Genomic DNA, 16,387 nt, shown 5'->3' on the forward strand with positions numbered 1-16,387 from the left:
ATCCTCACTACTCATTATACACGAATTATAATACATTAGCATGCTAAACGACACTCCTACCAGCGCCATGACAGTTTACAGATGCCATGGCAACCTTAGGAAGTTACCCTATCTGATCTAAAAGCGGAGGAACCCTCAGTTCCCGGAATTGTCCACCCCTTTCCCGGAGAACTTATGAATAATCCACCCCTTGTTTAGTGTATAATCAAGAAATAACTGTAAGTATACTCAGTCGCCTATGCCCCTGCTCTGCCTACGGAGTAGGCATTCTTTATTTCTTTACTTTTAATAAACTTGCTTTCACTTTATGGAGTCGCCCTGAACTCTTTCTTGCAGGAGGTCCAAGAACCCACTGTTTGGGTCTGGAGCAGGACCCTTTTCCCATAACAAAATGAAGGAAGGTAACTAACTTTGACTGAACACCTAATACGTGCTAAATGATTTCTCAGACAAGATCTCATTAAAATATTTCTAAATGATTTGATGATAATGTTAATGGCCTTCTGGCCCCCAAAAGCACACTGCCTCTTGGTCCTAAATAAATAAGGAAAATATCCAGTTTGTGGAATAGAGGGGCAGGTAAGTTAAAAAAAAAAAAAAAAAAAAAGCAAAAAAGGAAAGAGATACATGAAAAAAATACCATACATAGATAATCAGATCTTTTCCAGCCAACCAAAGTAAGAGTTCTTTTTTAACTGCGCGGTTACAACTAACCAAAACTCAGGAAATAACTCCTGGAAGCAAACAAACTTTGCAGTGCAAAACAAGCGCGTCCAGTAACACCCGAAAAACACGTGGCGGGGGTGGGGCATCCGGTCGCAACCGCAGGTGAGACTCTAAGTCCCATCATTCCCTTCGGCAGCCAAACCGGGCTGTTGAGGGCGAGCCGGCGCACCGCACGCTGGGACGTGTGGTTTCAGCTCGTGCGCCTCCCCACGGGGTTTGCGACGTTTAGCGACTATTGCGCCTGCGCCAGCGCCGGCTGCTAGACTGGGGCCGTGGCTGCTGGTGCCGGGTGATGCTAGGCGGCTCCCTGGGCTCCAGGCTGTTGCGGGGTGTAGGTGGGAGTCGCGGACGGTTCGGGACGCGAGGTGTACGCGAAGGTGGCGCAGCCATGGCGGCAGGGGAGAGCATGGCTCAGCGGATGGTCTGGGTGGACCTGGAGGTGAGTGAGGTCGGCGGGGGGCTTGGGGAAGGCGAGTGAGGTTTCGCGCGTGGGACCGAGGAGCCGAGCCTGTCCTGGGAGAGCGGCGGGGGTCTGGGTCGCAGGTGTGGCAGGTTAGCGCGGCCGGCCAGGGGCGGCGCAGGGCAAGTCCGGAGGCAGGAGACCTGCGGGTGTCGGGCGCAGTGCTGGGCTGTAGGGCTTCTTTCCACAAGGGAGGAGTCCTCCGTGTGGCTTCCTCTCCTGCCCACCCCTCCGCCCAGATGTGGACTTTTCCTAACGCTCTGGCGTCTCTGGGCTTGGGTCACTGGAGTGGGGGCGGGGGCAGCGGCTCTTCTTAGCCTCCCCCAACTAAATCCTTAAAGGACCCTAGGTTGTTAGAGTCAGACGGGACTCCGGAGATGACTCAGCCCTACCCCTCATTCCATAAGTGAGAACATTGAGGCCCACAGAAAGGATTCAACTCATTCAAGGTCGTGCTGTTAGTGAGAGTCTGAGTTGGGACCAGAACCCAATTCCTATCCCTTCAGGCTTTCCATGCCTGAAACAAGGCCTCCTCCCTCCGTTGAGCCTCAGTTTATATGAAGTGAGGATAATAACAGTAGTTTTTCCATTAGATTGTGAAGATCAAGTGGTGTAATTAATGTGAAAACTTTGTAAACTCTGCAGAGACGTGGTGGTGTTAGTTATCTAACTCTTCCAAAATTGAGTGATGTCAGCACTCAGTTTTACTTACTTTGCATCTGTCCCGGAGTAGAATCTCAGTGCTTGACAAATAGCAGGCCCTTGGTAAATGTTTGTTGAATAAACGAGGATTCGTGTTTAGTACCTTCAGTAGTTGGCCAAGGAGCATTCATTCTTCTCTTCTGTTTCGGCTATGGGTTACAAGCTGACTATGTTTGAGGGAATTTCTGTTAAACAAACTTGGGTAAAAGAGGCCAGAATGATGGCTTTGTGTGTGTTATATATTTATTTTTAATTGCAGATGACAGGATTGGACATTGAGAAGGACCAGATTATTGAGATGGCCTGTCTGATAACTGACTCTGATCTCAACATTTTGGCTGAAGTACGTGATACCATGTAATGCAGTCATACTTTTAAAGGGCACTGGAGATATACCCATCATTTTTTCCAGCTTCTTTATTTAAAAAATAAGAAAGTTGAGGTCCGTATGGATTAAGGTAATGTGCTAGGTCATGGTAGAGGTGGTACTAGAACCAAAGTAATCCATCTCACAGCCTAGTGAAAAATTAATTAAAAAGTAAATTTAAAAATTAAGCATTATTTTTTAATTAACCATGCCAGAAATTTACAGAAACATAAATTCTGTCATTTACTGAGAGCTTACTGTATGCCAGGTACAGTTTCTAAGTGCTTTATATGTCTTTGTTCTTAGTCCTCACAGCAACTGTAAGTTAGGTATTGTTGTAATGCTCATTTGATAGATGAGGACACTTGAGCATAGAGATGTTGGGTAATTTGTCTGAGGCCCCAGTGGCTATTTATTAGGGGAGCCAATAGTTTAACTCAGGTCGTCTCAGTAAGGTGCTCCTAGCAAGTAGGACAGCCAACTGTCCTACCATCAGATTTGGTGACTCATGCCAGTGTTTGCGTCTTTATATCATAACCTTGACTTTAACTTGACTCCATATTTACAATTCTGCCTTTTCAACTAGATCATGTGATACTTCTAGATCTATATTAAGATTTTAGAATTTCTGTTAATGCACACCCATAAAGTATTCTCTTGTTGACAGATTGGGCATGATTAAGGTTTTTGCATGCTACATTCGACTGAAACATTTAGCAAAACAAATAAAACACACCTGCTGCATTTCACCCACTCATGAAACATTTAACAAGGATGTGACACCATCTGGTAGGGGGTGAAATCCCTGACCCTGAATAATTCTGTTTTAGACTGTCAGCAGTATTCAGAGCCAGAAACTCCAGAATAGGAACAAAGTAGGGATGTTTGTGGAAAAGAGAGTCTTGTTAAAATAAGTTCCTAGAGGGTAGCATTGATACATTACTGGCACTGAATAAATTTCGTAAATTTGCAGTTAACACTTTCGTTTGTTTTGCTGTGTAGGTAAAAGAGGTGAGGACATATTTCTAGATGAATGACTGCGTTTGTGGAGTACCAGGCTTATCCTCCCCACATATCAGCTGTAGGAGAATCATGAGACTTTGTATTTCTCATCGTAACAACTTTTTTTAACTTTGTATAAATAAAGCCCTGAGTTTTAGATTTGTTGCTTTTTTCTGTTACTTGGGATTTACTGGAGATGAATAGTGAAGAGAAGTGTCTTTATTTTACCATCCTAACTTACCCTTGGCTGAAGAAGAGTGTTTCCTTTAGACTGTTGATATTATGTGAAATACTGACAGTTTAATGGACCGGTAGGTTGATATGTACCCTGGAGGAAATTTGGGTATGTATTCACACAGCTGCAGATGAATGCAGCATTTGTAAATGGACTAAGTCAGATGAGGATAAAGATGTTTAAAAAAAAAAAAAAAGCTTAGGGGCTATCAGTTCTGCAGTATGTTTTATTTCATAAGAGTCTGAGAAAAATGTTTTATGTTGGTAGAAGAGCAGGCATCCTACTCTGAAAATTTTTCTGTAGGTATGGTCCCTTGGCTTGCTAAATTGGGATCTAGAATAGGTATCTAGCATTAGATCTGTAGTAGTTTGATTTATCCATCATTGTTAGTATTTTTTTTAATAGTATGAGTATTGTTTTTTTCGTGACTGTCATAAAACGTACGTTATCCAAGCAAAATTTTTTGTTTCTCCGCAGAGATTGCCAACACCAGTTTTCCTGTTTGGCTAAACCTCCTTTTTAGTAGTAGGATGTCAGGCATATTTTAATTAACTTCTAGCCATTTCTTTCAGTGATTGCAAACTGTTTTTACCACCTTAGTAGTAATAATACCTTGGATTTATAGAATACTTTTCTACCAGAGAGTTCAAAGAGCTCATATCTATAATTTCTTTTATCCTGTTAACATTTCTACGAGGGAAGGGATGCAGTTTATTATTATCACTATCTTACAGAGGGAGAAGCTAAGGTGACTTGCTTTAATGCCGCAGCTGCTGTTAACTGCCAGGACTTATCTGAGAGACTCACACTTGGATGTTCTATGAGATGGAGCTAAGAATTTGAGGACCACTTTGTGTGTGTGTGTGTGTTTCAGATATCAACAATTGCCTCTTTAAATTTTTTAAAATATAAAAATACTATTAAACAGTGTAACTATCCAAAGTGTATGTATAGTAAACTATTGGATTTTTGTCCTGTTCTCTTGCCCCATCTTACTCCAAGTTTATGTATTGTCTTGATATTTTGTATGCTGATATAAATGCGTGTTTTTTTTAAACAAGTGTAAATGAAATCATATGTATGCATATATGGTTCTGCAATTGCTTTTTTCACCTGCAATATAGATACTTTTTTTTTTTTTTTGAGATGGAGTCTCGCTCTGTCACCCAGGCTGGAGTGCAGTGACGCGATCTCGGCTCACTGCAAGCTCTGCCTCCCGGGCTAACGCCATTCTCCTGCCTCAGCCTCCCAAGTAGCTGGGACTACAGGCGCCCGCCACCACACCTGGCTAATTTTTTATATTTTTAGTAGAGTCGGGGTTTCACTGTGGTAGCCACGATGGTCTCGATCTCCTGACCTTGTGATTCGCCCGCCTTGGCCTCCCATAGTGCTGGGATTACAGGCGTGAGCCACTGCGCCAGGCCTTTTTTTTTGAAGAGATAGTGTCACCCAGGCTGGAGTGCAGTGGCATGATCATAGCTCACTGTATGTAACCTTGAACTCCTGAGTTCAAGTGATCTTCCTGCCTCAGCTTCCTGAGAAGCTAGAACCGTAGGGGTGTGCCACCATGCCCAGCTAATTTTGTTTGTTTTTTTTTAATTTTGTGGAAATGAGGTCTTGGTATGTTTCCTGGACTGGTCTTGAACTACTGGCCTCAAGTGATCCTCCCACCTCAGCCTCCCAGAGTGCTGGGATTATTACCATGCCTGGCCTAGACACTTTTCAAAATGAACTCATAATCAAGGGTTGACAGACTTTTCTGGAAAGGGCAGGATATTATATCGTTTAGGCTTTGAGTACAGTCATATGTTCTCATCATATATATATATATATATATATATATATTTAACAATCTTTTACAAATGTAAAAATCATTCTTAGCTTTTTAGCTATTAAAAAATAGCTGAGGCCGGGCGTGTTGGCTCACACCTTTAATCCCAGCACTTTGGGAGGCCGAGGCAGGCAGATCACGAGGTCAGGAGATCGAGACCATCCTGGCTAACATGGTGAAACCCTGTCTCTACTGAAAATACAATAAATTAGCTGGGCGTAGTGGTGGGCGCCTGTAGTCCCAGCTACTCGGGAGGCTGAGGCAGGAGAATGGCGTAAACCCGGGAGGCAGAGCTTGCAGTGAGCTGAGATCGCACCACTGCACTCCAGCCTGGGCGACAAAGCGAGACTCTGTCTCAAAAAAAAAAAAAAAAAAAATAGCTGAAGCATGGGGACATAGTTTGCTGACCCTTGATAGATATCTGTGTCATCTATTTGTAGGCGTTTGAGTTTTCAGTTGTGTATGTGTGTTCTATTTTGCCTTAACAAACAGTGCTGGAATGAAGGAGGAACACTTTTAAAGTATCCTTATCTCTTAATTTCTCTGATATGTATATTTAGTCCTTAAAACAGCTTAAACATTCCCTCTGAAAGTAAGGTTATTCCTGTTGGTTCTTGGTGACTGATGGCGTTTCCCATCCACAGGGTCCTAACCTGATTATAAAACAACCAGATGAGTTGCTGGACAGCATGTCAGATTGGTGTAAGGAGCATCATGGGAAGGTAACATTACCAAATAACAGGATTGCTGCTTTGGGGATCAGTAACAAGCCTTTTGCTCCCACACCTGAATCCGATACCATTGTTAGATGGTATTTTAAAAAGGCTTAGAGAAGATTGCTTGGCAAGCCTGGGAAACTGCTTGCTTGTTTACTTTTCATCTTCGGGACCTCTCGAGATCATCTTCTCCTGAATGTCCTCTTTTTTTTCTCTCCTGCATTCAGTCTGTCGCGAACGCATTGCGGATTGTCAAGTATTACTCGAGTCAGTCTTTTGGATAAGGTTAGACATCAACTTTCAGAGAAGGGGGATTGCTGCTCTCCTGTTAATAGTTGTTTCTTCCCAGAGGTTAATATCCTTGGACTTTGAACACCATCTTTTTTGACTGTGGAAATGCTATTAACAGTCAGGATCATAACTAAGTTGGCTTGGATTCTTTAAGAAAAAAAATGGTGCAAAGATGGCAGTTGCAATTTGAATTTGAGCTCTGAAAATGGTCTATTTGTAGTTATATTTGCCCATTTTAAAAGTGAAGTTTCATTTCTGGATGCCTTCGAAAACTGACTTCACATGTGTTTTTGGTGGGGGGCTGGGGATTCTCTCTTGCAGTCTGGCCTTACCAAGGCAGTGAAGGAGAGTACAATTACATTGCAGCAGGCAGAGTATGAATTTCTGTCCTTTGTACGACAGCAGACTCCTCCAGGGCTCTGTCCACTTGCAGGTAAAATCCAATCCTATGTATATCTTATAGTCTTCCATATGTAGTGGTTCAAGAGACTGCAGTTCCAGAAAGACCAGCTGAGCCCATCTATATCTTCCATTTACCCTGCTTTGGGTTACACGTCTTACTTTTCTGTTCAAGTTTCTTTGTGTAGTTTATAGCACGAGTATTGGGAAAATGCCCTGAAACCTGACACGAAATCTTAATAAAAATTTCCCCCATGTTTTTATGATGGAAAAATTTCACATGCACAGAGGAGTGGATTTAGTAATTGTTAACCTTGTGCCTTGTTTGTTTTACCTATATTTTGTTCGACATTTTAAAGGAAATTGCAGGCATCAGGACACTTCATTCCTAAATACGTCATCAAACATCTCCCAAGAGTAAAGACATTTTCTTATGTAATACAGTGTCATTGAATTGAAGAGAATTAAACATTATTCAGTATCATATATCTGCTCCACATTAGACGTTCCCCAGAATACTGGTTTTTGAACCAGGATTCAGTCAAGGCTCATGCATTTCATTTAGTTGTATTTCTTTAGTCTCTTAATGTAAAACTTTCCACCTATTATTTTTCCCCTATGACACTGACTTTCTAAAGAGACTAGGCCTCTTCTCCCAGTATTTTTAAAGGGGTGACATTGCCAGAGGGAAGTTAATGTTTCTCTGAAGGTATATGTGCCTTTGTATATGTAAGTTGATGTGGTAACTAATACTGTTCTTAAACATTTATAAAAATAAGTTTTGGCATTAAGTACTAGAGCATATATTGTGTAAGTGTTTCCCCCAGCCAATGTAGCTGGTATGTGTTTTAAAGGTCTCAATTAAAATTTAGTGTTTTTAGTTACTTTTTGGAAACATGAATATTCGTGTGATTTATTTAAAAACTTGGATTGTAAATAGAGGTTTATCTACCTATGTGATTCAGTTAAATTGTTAGGGTTAGTGGTGTGAATTTTGTGACACTGGGAGAAAGTTTGCATATCTGGTATGGCCTTAAAAAGTAACAAATAGATTTGTGCATTACATCAAGCATGTGGAATAATAGATTCGTCCTTCTGTTCATGAGAGGTCATTTACAAATTTAGAACGAGCTAAACTGACTAAGTACTTGCAAATCTGTACTTGTAAGCTAATCACATTTACCCAAACCTGATTTAGAAATATAGAGGTGCTTTTAGGAATTGTTTGAATTTTAAAAAATCATCTCCATTTCAAATACATTTTATGAGTTTTGATGTCCTGTTGTATACTACTAGAAATATAGAGATGCAGTATGCTTCGTGTCTTTCTAGGAAATTCAGTTCATGAAGATAAGAAGTTTCTTGACAAATACATGCCCCAGTTCATGAAACATCTTCATTATAGAATAATTGATGTGAGCACTGTTAAAGAACTGTGCAGGTAAGGGCTATATTTAGGATCCATTAAATTACCTCATTTAGCATGTTTTAATTGAGAACTTGTGAAAAGTAATTGGATAGAGCTATAGAACTAAGGCTGCCAAGTGGGTTCATATCTTCCTCATCCCATTCTTGCTTGTGTAGGACCTTAACTTATCCTGGACTGGTGAGATTTGGGAGAAACAATATCAGACATGTTCCCAGTAAATCAGCCAGTGCCTGGCACAAAATAAGTGCTCAATAAATTTTCTGGATTAATATTATATGGAAGTCTTCTGACTGGGAACATATAGATGAAAAGCTCTTAAGTACTTTAGAAAGTAGTGGATTGACATATGTGTAAAAAACACACCCTAAAAATATGCTCTCTCATGACTCCTGTATTGAAAATGTACATATGGACTACTGAGGTCACAAGGGAAGCAGCATCTAACTGTGCTGGAGCAAGAGGAATGGGGAGTCAGAGAAACCTTTACGTAGGAAGGAAATCGCTTTGAAACTGAGATTTGAAGAAGAGTGGAAGTCTTCCAGGCATTTTATTGAGGAGAGAGCATTCAGAGAGAGCAGACAGAAGTACAAGAATGTGAGGGAGCAGGAAGCTAAGGCAAAATGTATTAAATGAATCACAAACCATTAATGCTGGAGTGCAAAGCATGAGGTTGGAGAAGGTGGGAGGTGGGTCTAGAGCCTCAAGGGCTTGCATGCCATGCCAGTGAAGTTCACTATGATCTTGCAAGGAATGGGGTTCCTTTGAGAAAGTGTAGGTAGAAGAGTGAGCGATACGATCGTTCTGATTCGAAGGTGGCAAGAAAAGTGGTAGAGAGATAGAAAGGAGCCTTTTCCGCCATCTTGGAGAGAAGAATGAACTGGAGAAAGGGCAGAGCATGGAAACGAGGGGCGTGCATGATAAAAATGTGAGAGGGTCAGTGGACAGACACTCAGTGTTCAAATGAGGTGGTGTGAAAAGGAAGAGGTATAATGTGATTCTGATGTTTCTAGTTTGAGCAGCGTTGGTGGATGATGGCAGTGTTCAAATAAGAAGAGAAGAGGAAGAGTATGGTGGATGGGGCAGGGGAGGTGCTGAGGATGATGGGTGTGGTTTGATATATGTTAATTAGAAGTGTCTGGTAGATTTTTAGATGCAGGTATCTAGTGGGCAGTTGCATATCCATGACAGAAACTCTAGGGAAGGCTGGGCTGGATTTCCAGATTTAGCAATTTTACACACTGATGAGCTTGCTCATAGAAAGTATATAGAAGAAAGAGAGGAGAGGGTGGAAGATAGAGGCCCTGGCAAAGAAGCAACTTGAGAATCATGACTCAAATGCCATTTTCAATGGTAATGGATTACTTGAAGGAGGTAATTGTTCAGTGTATTTGAGACAGCTTCCTTTGAGAGTTCCATTTCTGCTGTGTATAGACGCTGGTATCCAGAAGAATATGAATTTGCACCAAAGAAGGCTGCTTCTCATAGGTAAGTTTGAGTTCTACCAAGCACTTTCCAGTCTGACACACACTTAACTCCCAAATTCCTGACTGCTTGAAATAATGTCCCTTAACTCTTTTTTCTTGGGGAAAAGATAAAGTTCGACTAGCATAAACATAACATTCTCTTACTGTTAGGAATTCTGGTCAGGATTCCAGTGTTCTGTTCTGAGAGGGTTATATAGCCTTTATTGCTGTTTTAAAACTCTTAGATAGCTTGGTTTATAGGCATGATGAAACAATCTGTAATCTTTCTAGTAATGAACCGTGTTTACTTTCTTCCCACAGAGGATATGGACTGGCAGCCTTTTGAAATCAGAACACTTTATGTGCAATCGTATGATATAGTTGCCTACTTTGACACTTGTTATAGTTTTTCTGATTGTTTCTCTTATGCCTGTAGCCTTAGGTACAAGTCGACAAGGAGTTTAAAGATCCTATATGTTCATGTGTCCTGTACTGGTCTTTTCTTTTTGATTTTGTGGTCTTTCAGGAGAAACATGAAACCTGATGGAAGGTTTAGCAGCTGGCTTCTAAGGGTAGCATTTGTTAAACCATTCACTGAGCCTCTACGATGTGCCTTGTACAGTTCTAGGCAAGCAGAGAAAGACCAATCCCTAAAAAGTCAGGCATTCTCATGTTATTTTATTGAGTGTATGTAGACTGTAGCACAGTCATACAGGTCTGGAATACCTCACCTGAAACAACTGGGATGTGTCTTGGATTTCAGAATTTTTCAGATTTTAGAAAGGTAACACTATGTCTGTATTGCTTATTATCTTGTAGCATCCCTAACAAGGTTTGAGAAGCAGCCCATAATAAAACACATAGATGTTTCTGTAGTGAAACGTGTATATTCACACCAAATGGCATAACTAATGATGACTGTCAATAGCCTCACATTAAGATTGCTCAGGTTTTGCTACATAATAGGTTATGAAAGTACTGTGGGTTTTCAGGTATGTTTTGGATTTCAGTTTTGTGGATAAGAGATTGTGTACCATTATTTAGCCAGAGGCTATAATTTTGGCAGCTTCAGCTCTGACATATATCCAAGACCTGGGAAGAAAGCAGATGGTTGCCTTAGCCACACAAATAACTGTCATAAAACTCTTGCACTAAAATTTGTGCCGGGTGTTCTCTAGAAGTGGCCCTTGGCCCATCATTCAGAGCTTAATGATTTACTTGCACACTGTTCTAATAATCTTGGTTACCTGATTTCTCAGACTGCAACAGATGGGAAACAACATATTGGAAGAAAAGAAAGGCTCTTAGATGGAGGCAGGCTGCCACTGATTATAGCACAAATCACCATGAGAGAGGAGGTAGATCCTCTGGTATGGTTAGGTACTGTTTGATAATTGATGTTTATTATGATGACTAAGTGACGACTTCTGTTCAAATATGTCAGTCTGTTTTGTTCAGGGGCCTCATTAAGTATTGCGCAGTGTTTCTCAAACTGTGTTCCATGAGCTGTTTATAAGTATTCTGCAAATGTGGTCGATTAAGTTTTAGAAATACTAAGATTTATTAATTTTAGAAAATTAATAAATATATTAGAAATATAGGACAGCTTCCTTTTGGGAGTTCATAATACACATTAGTATATGAAATGCTTTCCAACTTTTTACTTCAGTAAAAAGTTTAATCTAGTTTTTCCTAAACTTATTTGACCCTGGAATTATTTTTTCTCCCGGCGGAACATGTCACCATCTTATGGAACAATTTGGGAAAGTTTAATCTTTTATATTTTACCAATTTTTTTGTCAAAAGTTTATACAAAACATTTAAAGAAAATTGCTTTTCTGAAATGTTCTACTTTTGATGATGCTAGATAGTGACATGTATAGTAGCACCCATTGTTCTTAAGTCATTTTGTAACAGTCGTACTTTTAAAATGATTTTCATGTCCTGGTTTTGGACAGTTGATTCAGTGTGGTGTGTTTGCTTACAGGGCACTTGATGACATTAGCGAAAGCATCAAAGAACTTCAGTTTTACCGAAATAACATCTTCAAGAAAAAAATAGATGAAAAGAAGAGGAAAATTATAGAAAATGGGGAAAATGAGAAGACCGTGAGTTGATGCCAGTTATCACGCTGCCACTACATAGTTATCTGGAGGCAACTTCTGGTGGTTTTTTTTTTCCTCACGCTGATGGCTTGGCAGAGCACCTTCGGTTAACTTGCATCTCCAGATTGATTACTCAAGCAGACAGCACACGAAATACTATTTTTCTCCTAATATGCTGTTTCCATTATGACACAGCAGCTCCTTTGTAAGTACCAGGTCATGTCCATCCCTTGGTACATATATGCATTTGCTTTTAAAGCATTTCTTTTGTTTAAATAAATAAATAAATAAGTAAATAAAGCTAGTTCTATTGAAATGCAAACCTTTTTGTACCATGTATTCTTTAGTAGTTTAATCATTGGGAGAAGATGGCTTTTTCTTTTTGAAGTGATATGGCTAATGTTTAAACTCTTGTAATGCAATTAGGAATGGGTTAATAAGTTCAAGTCAAACAGGAAGTGAACATGTTTTGCTTTAGAATAACCATAGATAAGTTTAAAGAAGCAGATTTGGGCTCATTGTTAGAGTTATTGAATTAACAGCACTGGACTAGGCTACTCTGCTACATTCAGGGAATTCAATTCAGACGGATTCTATAACTAAAGTTTATTGCGAGTAATAATTAGGGCTTATTTATATGCACAGCAGTGACTGCTTGGTTTACAGAATATAAATAGCTTGCTGCTCTAGTTCTAATGGTCAGTAAGTAGCTGAGAAGGGATTTCAGTTGGAACATACTAACTCCTAAGTTTACATATTCTAGACCACAGTACTAAAGGGGATTTCCTAGACAGAGTGTGCAATAGAATCATCTGTAGAACACATCTCATTGCTTTGTGCACCTCATTCTGACAAATGCCCCTTGAAGACAAATCAAAATTGGGAGAGGCCCACAGGTTTCTTTCCTTTCCTTGAGAACCAGTAGGTGAGAAGACTTCTGTGGTGATGTCAGATTACATGTCTATTCTATTACAGATACGAACATAGTAGCGCGATCCTGATGTGTGATAGTTACAGAGAGATCACTAGCTAGTAGATCAGAATAACCCCATAATATTTTCATCTGAGTAACGTTTTAACATGTACTAAGTTGTGTTACCTATACTACAGCTGTATCAGTGGAGAGAGGGATTGTAGTGTAACTGTTTCCAAACGAGTGAATTAAGACTGAAATTCATGAGTCTACTAAGAATGAATTTATGAAAACATAAGTCTGCTGATCTTTCTGACCACTTCTTTCTGGAATGGCATGGGTTTTATGTCATGCACTAACTTCAGTGTCTTGGAAGGCAGGATTGGGTAGGACAGTTGACCCTTGGACAACACAGGTTTGAACTGCAGAGGTCTACTTACATGTGGATTTTCTTCTGCTTCTGCCACTCCTGGGACACAAGACCAACCCCTCCCCTTTCTCCTTCTCAGCCCACTAATGTAAAGATGATGAGGATGAAAACCTTTATGATGATCCACTTCCACTTAATGAATAGTCAATTTATTTTCTCTTCCTTGAGATTTGCTTAACATTTTCTTTTCTGAGAGCTTACTTTATTGTAAGAATATAATATATATATTGTTCCTGATGTTTGCGTAAAAAATGTAATATCTATTACATATAACATACAAAATCTATGTTAATTGACTGTTTATATTATCAGTAAGGCTTCCGGTCAGTAGTAGGTTATTAGTAGTTAAGTTTTGTGGGAGTCAAAAATTATACACAGATTTTTGACTGCACGAGGGTTTGGCACCCCTAACCCCCATGTTGTTCAAGGGTTAACTGTAGTTAAGAACAGGGCTCTTGAGTCAAACTCTTAATTCCAGTTCAGGCTCCTGACATACTGAGTGACTGGCAAGTTGCTTTTCTAAGTTTCAGTTTCCATATCTGTAAAATGAGGTTCATAACGTTACTTAATGAATTGTTAGGATTAATTTAAATGCTATTCATACAGTTCTGAGCTCAGCACGGTGAGCATCCTGTAATGATAGCTAACGAATATTGATAATAAAGGGTACTATGATTAGTTATGAGGCTGGAGGCATTATCTTAAATCAGCGTTCACTTAATGCTTATGAGTGCCTACATCGTGCCGAGGACTGTTGTAAACGTCACCAACAGTGTGACCTTGACTTGGTTTGGTGTTTCCAACTGAAATTTGGCAAAAGGGTCTTTGCCCTAACTTGGCTTTCAGGAATGTTAACTTTGAATGCAATGATAGATAAGAAAACACTGGGCTTAAGAAAGGTTCATAGGAACCAGATACTGCTATTAATGCTTCAAGGTTTCTTCCGCACAACTGGCTGGTTTATTCACCAATTGAACTGTTCAAGGCATTTTAAAAATTTTCAACTCCTGGTGTTCATTTTAAATCTTACATGAACAGGCACCTTACTGCTTCAATGCTGTCTGCTGTATCTTAATTGTGTAGCTAATTCTATTGTCCTTTAATGGAGCTTGTGTTGAATTTTAATAAAATAAATGGCAGCCTGTGAGTTAAACAAAACCAGTCTAGTGCAGGTATATATGAAGACATGCTGATTCAGTGATTAGTTCATTATTTTTAAGTTAAGTTTAAATTTGTAGTGCTGTAGTGCTGGTATTTAGGATTTCACAGGGGATTCCTGAAGCTATGAAGTAATTTCTGTGAAATGAACTGCAGTGCGAATTGGTTTAAATATAACTACAGCTTGAAAAATGATAAGTGTATTTGCTTGGTAGAGCTTGCCATTCTAGTGCTCTTGGGGGCACCTCTCATTTAGTGGTTCGTTCTGTGCGGTAATTGTCCTGCAAGCTATGTTCTTAGGATCGTCCAGGTGTATTTCCCCTCTATTAAACTCAAGGTGAATGAATTGGTACAGATGCATTTTGACTTACAATGGGGTTACATCCCAACAAACCCATTGTAAGTTGAAATTATTAAGTAAAAAATGCATTTAATACATTTAGCCTACCAAACATGTTAGCCTAGCCTACCTTAAATGTGCTCAGATCACTTACATTAGCCTATAGTTGGGCAAAATCATCTAACAGAAAACCTATTTTATATTAAAGTGTTGAGTATATCATGTAACTTAATACTGTAGAGAAGGTGAAAAGCAGAATGGTTGTATGGGTAGTCGAAGTACGATTGAAATAATATGAGCAGACTCTAGTGCTCTTGCCAAGACACTGAACAGCAGTACTGCCTCCTGCACCCAGAGTGTTTGGTATTACCTGACCTAGAACATCTGGAGCCCATAGATCCTAAAGAGCTTTTTGAGGAATGTAGGGCTGTCCTGGATACTTAACCTCCTTGGTTCCAGAGAGATTTTGTGGATCTGGGGACAGACTGCTCCAGTAACTGCCTACCTATTAGGGTCATGCAATGGAACAACTTCGTCCAAACTCTTGGAAAGACAACGACAACTTTGTACAATGCCCTATTGGAAGCACTCAAGTGAAAAGAAAGGAAGCATCTCATGCTAGAAGAAATCCTGTTCTACCAGCCTGATATATTGTGCCTCCAAGAGGTAGAACAGTATTTTGACACCTTCCAACCACTCCTCAGGAGACTGGGCTATCAAGGCACATTTTTTTTTTTTCCTCAAGCCCTGGTCATCTTGTCTAGGTATAGAACAAAAAACAATGGACCAGACAGCTGTGCCTAATTTTTCCTCCAAAACCAAATCAAGCTAGTGAACACTGCCAATATTAGGCTGATGGCCATGACATTGAAAACCAATCAGGTGGCCATTGCACAGTTCCTAGAGTGCAAGGAGTCAGACCAACTGCATCGGTGTCACCTATGTAAAACCATGCATTGTCTGGGAATGATTTTGATCAGCTCAAGGCTGTGACCTTCTTCAGAACTTGCCAAACGTCACTCAAGGGCCAAGATTCCCCTTGTTGTTTGAGGGGACTTCAATACAGAACCAACACAAGAGGCCTAGAAACACTTTGCTTCCTCCAGCCTCAACCTGAACAGTGCCTACGAGGCCCTGAGTGCTGGTGGGCAGTCAGAACCCCCCTATACTACCTGGAAGATCTGGACCCCAGGGGAGGGCAGGCACACCCTGGATTACATCTGGTATTCTAAACATGCTCTAAATGTAAGATCAGCTCTTGATCTGGCCATCGAAGAACAGATTGGACCCAACTGGCTACTATCCTTCAATTATCCTTCAGATCACCGGTCTCTGGTGTGTGACTTCAGCTTTAATGAGGAATCTGATGGACTTGTATAAATACTTGTTTTTGTCTTTTTAATCACGAGAGTCTTAACCAGACATGTTTCAGGAAACTGAAATAGGGTAAGAAGTTGCCTAAGGAAGGAGGGAAACACGGGAAGCTTCTGTCATTTCATTTTTTATATTTCCAGCATGCCCTTGGGAAAGGATCCCATTAGTTCACAAATCCATAGCCAAAAGGTTTTTGCTTTTGCACTCCAGTTTTGGTTTGTATTGTTTTATTTTCCTTAGCATTACATTTTGATTGTTTAAGGGCATTAAATTGGCTTGTTTTAGCTGGGCACAGTGGCTCATGCCCGTAATTCCAGCACTGTGAGAGGCTGAGGCGGGAGGACTGCTTGAGGCCAGGAGTTTTAGACCAGCCTGGGCAACATAGCAAGAACTTGTCTCTATTTCTTTTTTTTTTTTTTTTTTTTGAGACGGAGTCTCGCTCTGTC

General features: G+C 40.2%; 1 protein-coding gene and 1 pseudogene across 2 annotated transcripts; both read left to right on the forward strand.

Annotated features, from left to right (window-relative positions):
• Nucleotides 1–879: 879 nt before the first annotated feature.
• Nucleotides 880–12,048, forward strand: REXO2 (RNA exonuclease 2). 2 transcript variants are annotated; one of them, XM_023208276.1, is made up of 7 exons: nt 880–1,165; nt 2,148–2,231; nt 5,968–6,045; nt 6,652–6,763; nt 8,062–8,170; nt 9,590–9,643; nt 11,609–12,048. In XM_023208276.1, the coding sequence occupies exons 1-7, from the start codon at nt 1,019–1,021 to the stop codon at nt 11,736–11,738; spliced, it is 714 nt and encodes a 237-aa protein (XP_023064044.1). In that variant the 5' UTR covers nt 880–1,018; the 3' UTR covers nt 11,739–12,048. The 2 variants fall into 2 exon arrangements, with proteins under 2 accessions (XP_023064044.1, XP_023064045.1); XM_023208277.1 differs by lacking the exon at nt 9,590–9,643.
• Nucleotides 12,049–13,740: 1,692 nt separating this feature from the next.
• LOC111540106 lies at nt 13,741–15,947 on the forward strand (annotated as a pseudogene).
• Nucleotides 15,948–16,387: the final 440 nt, after the last annotated feature.

This window comes from Piliocolobus tephrosceles, chromosome 13, assembly GCF_002776525.5.
Source record: "Piliocolobus tephrosceles isolate RC106 chromosome 13, ASM277652v3, whole genome shotgun sequence".
NCBI lineage: Eukaryota > Metazoa > Chordata > Mammalia > Primates > Cercopithecidae > Piliocolobus > Piliocolobus tephrosceles.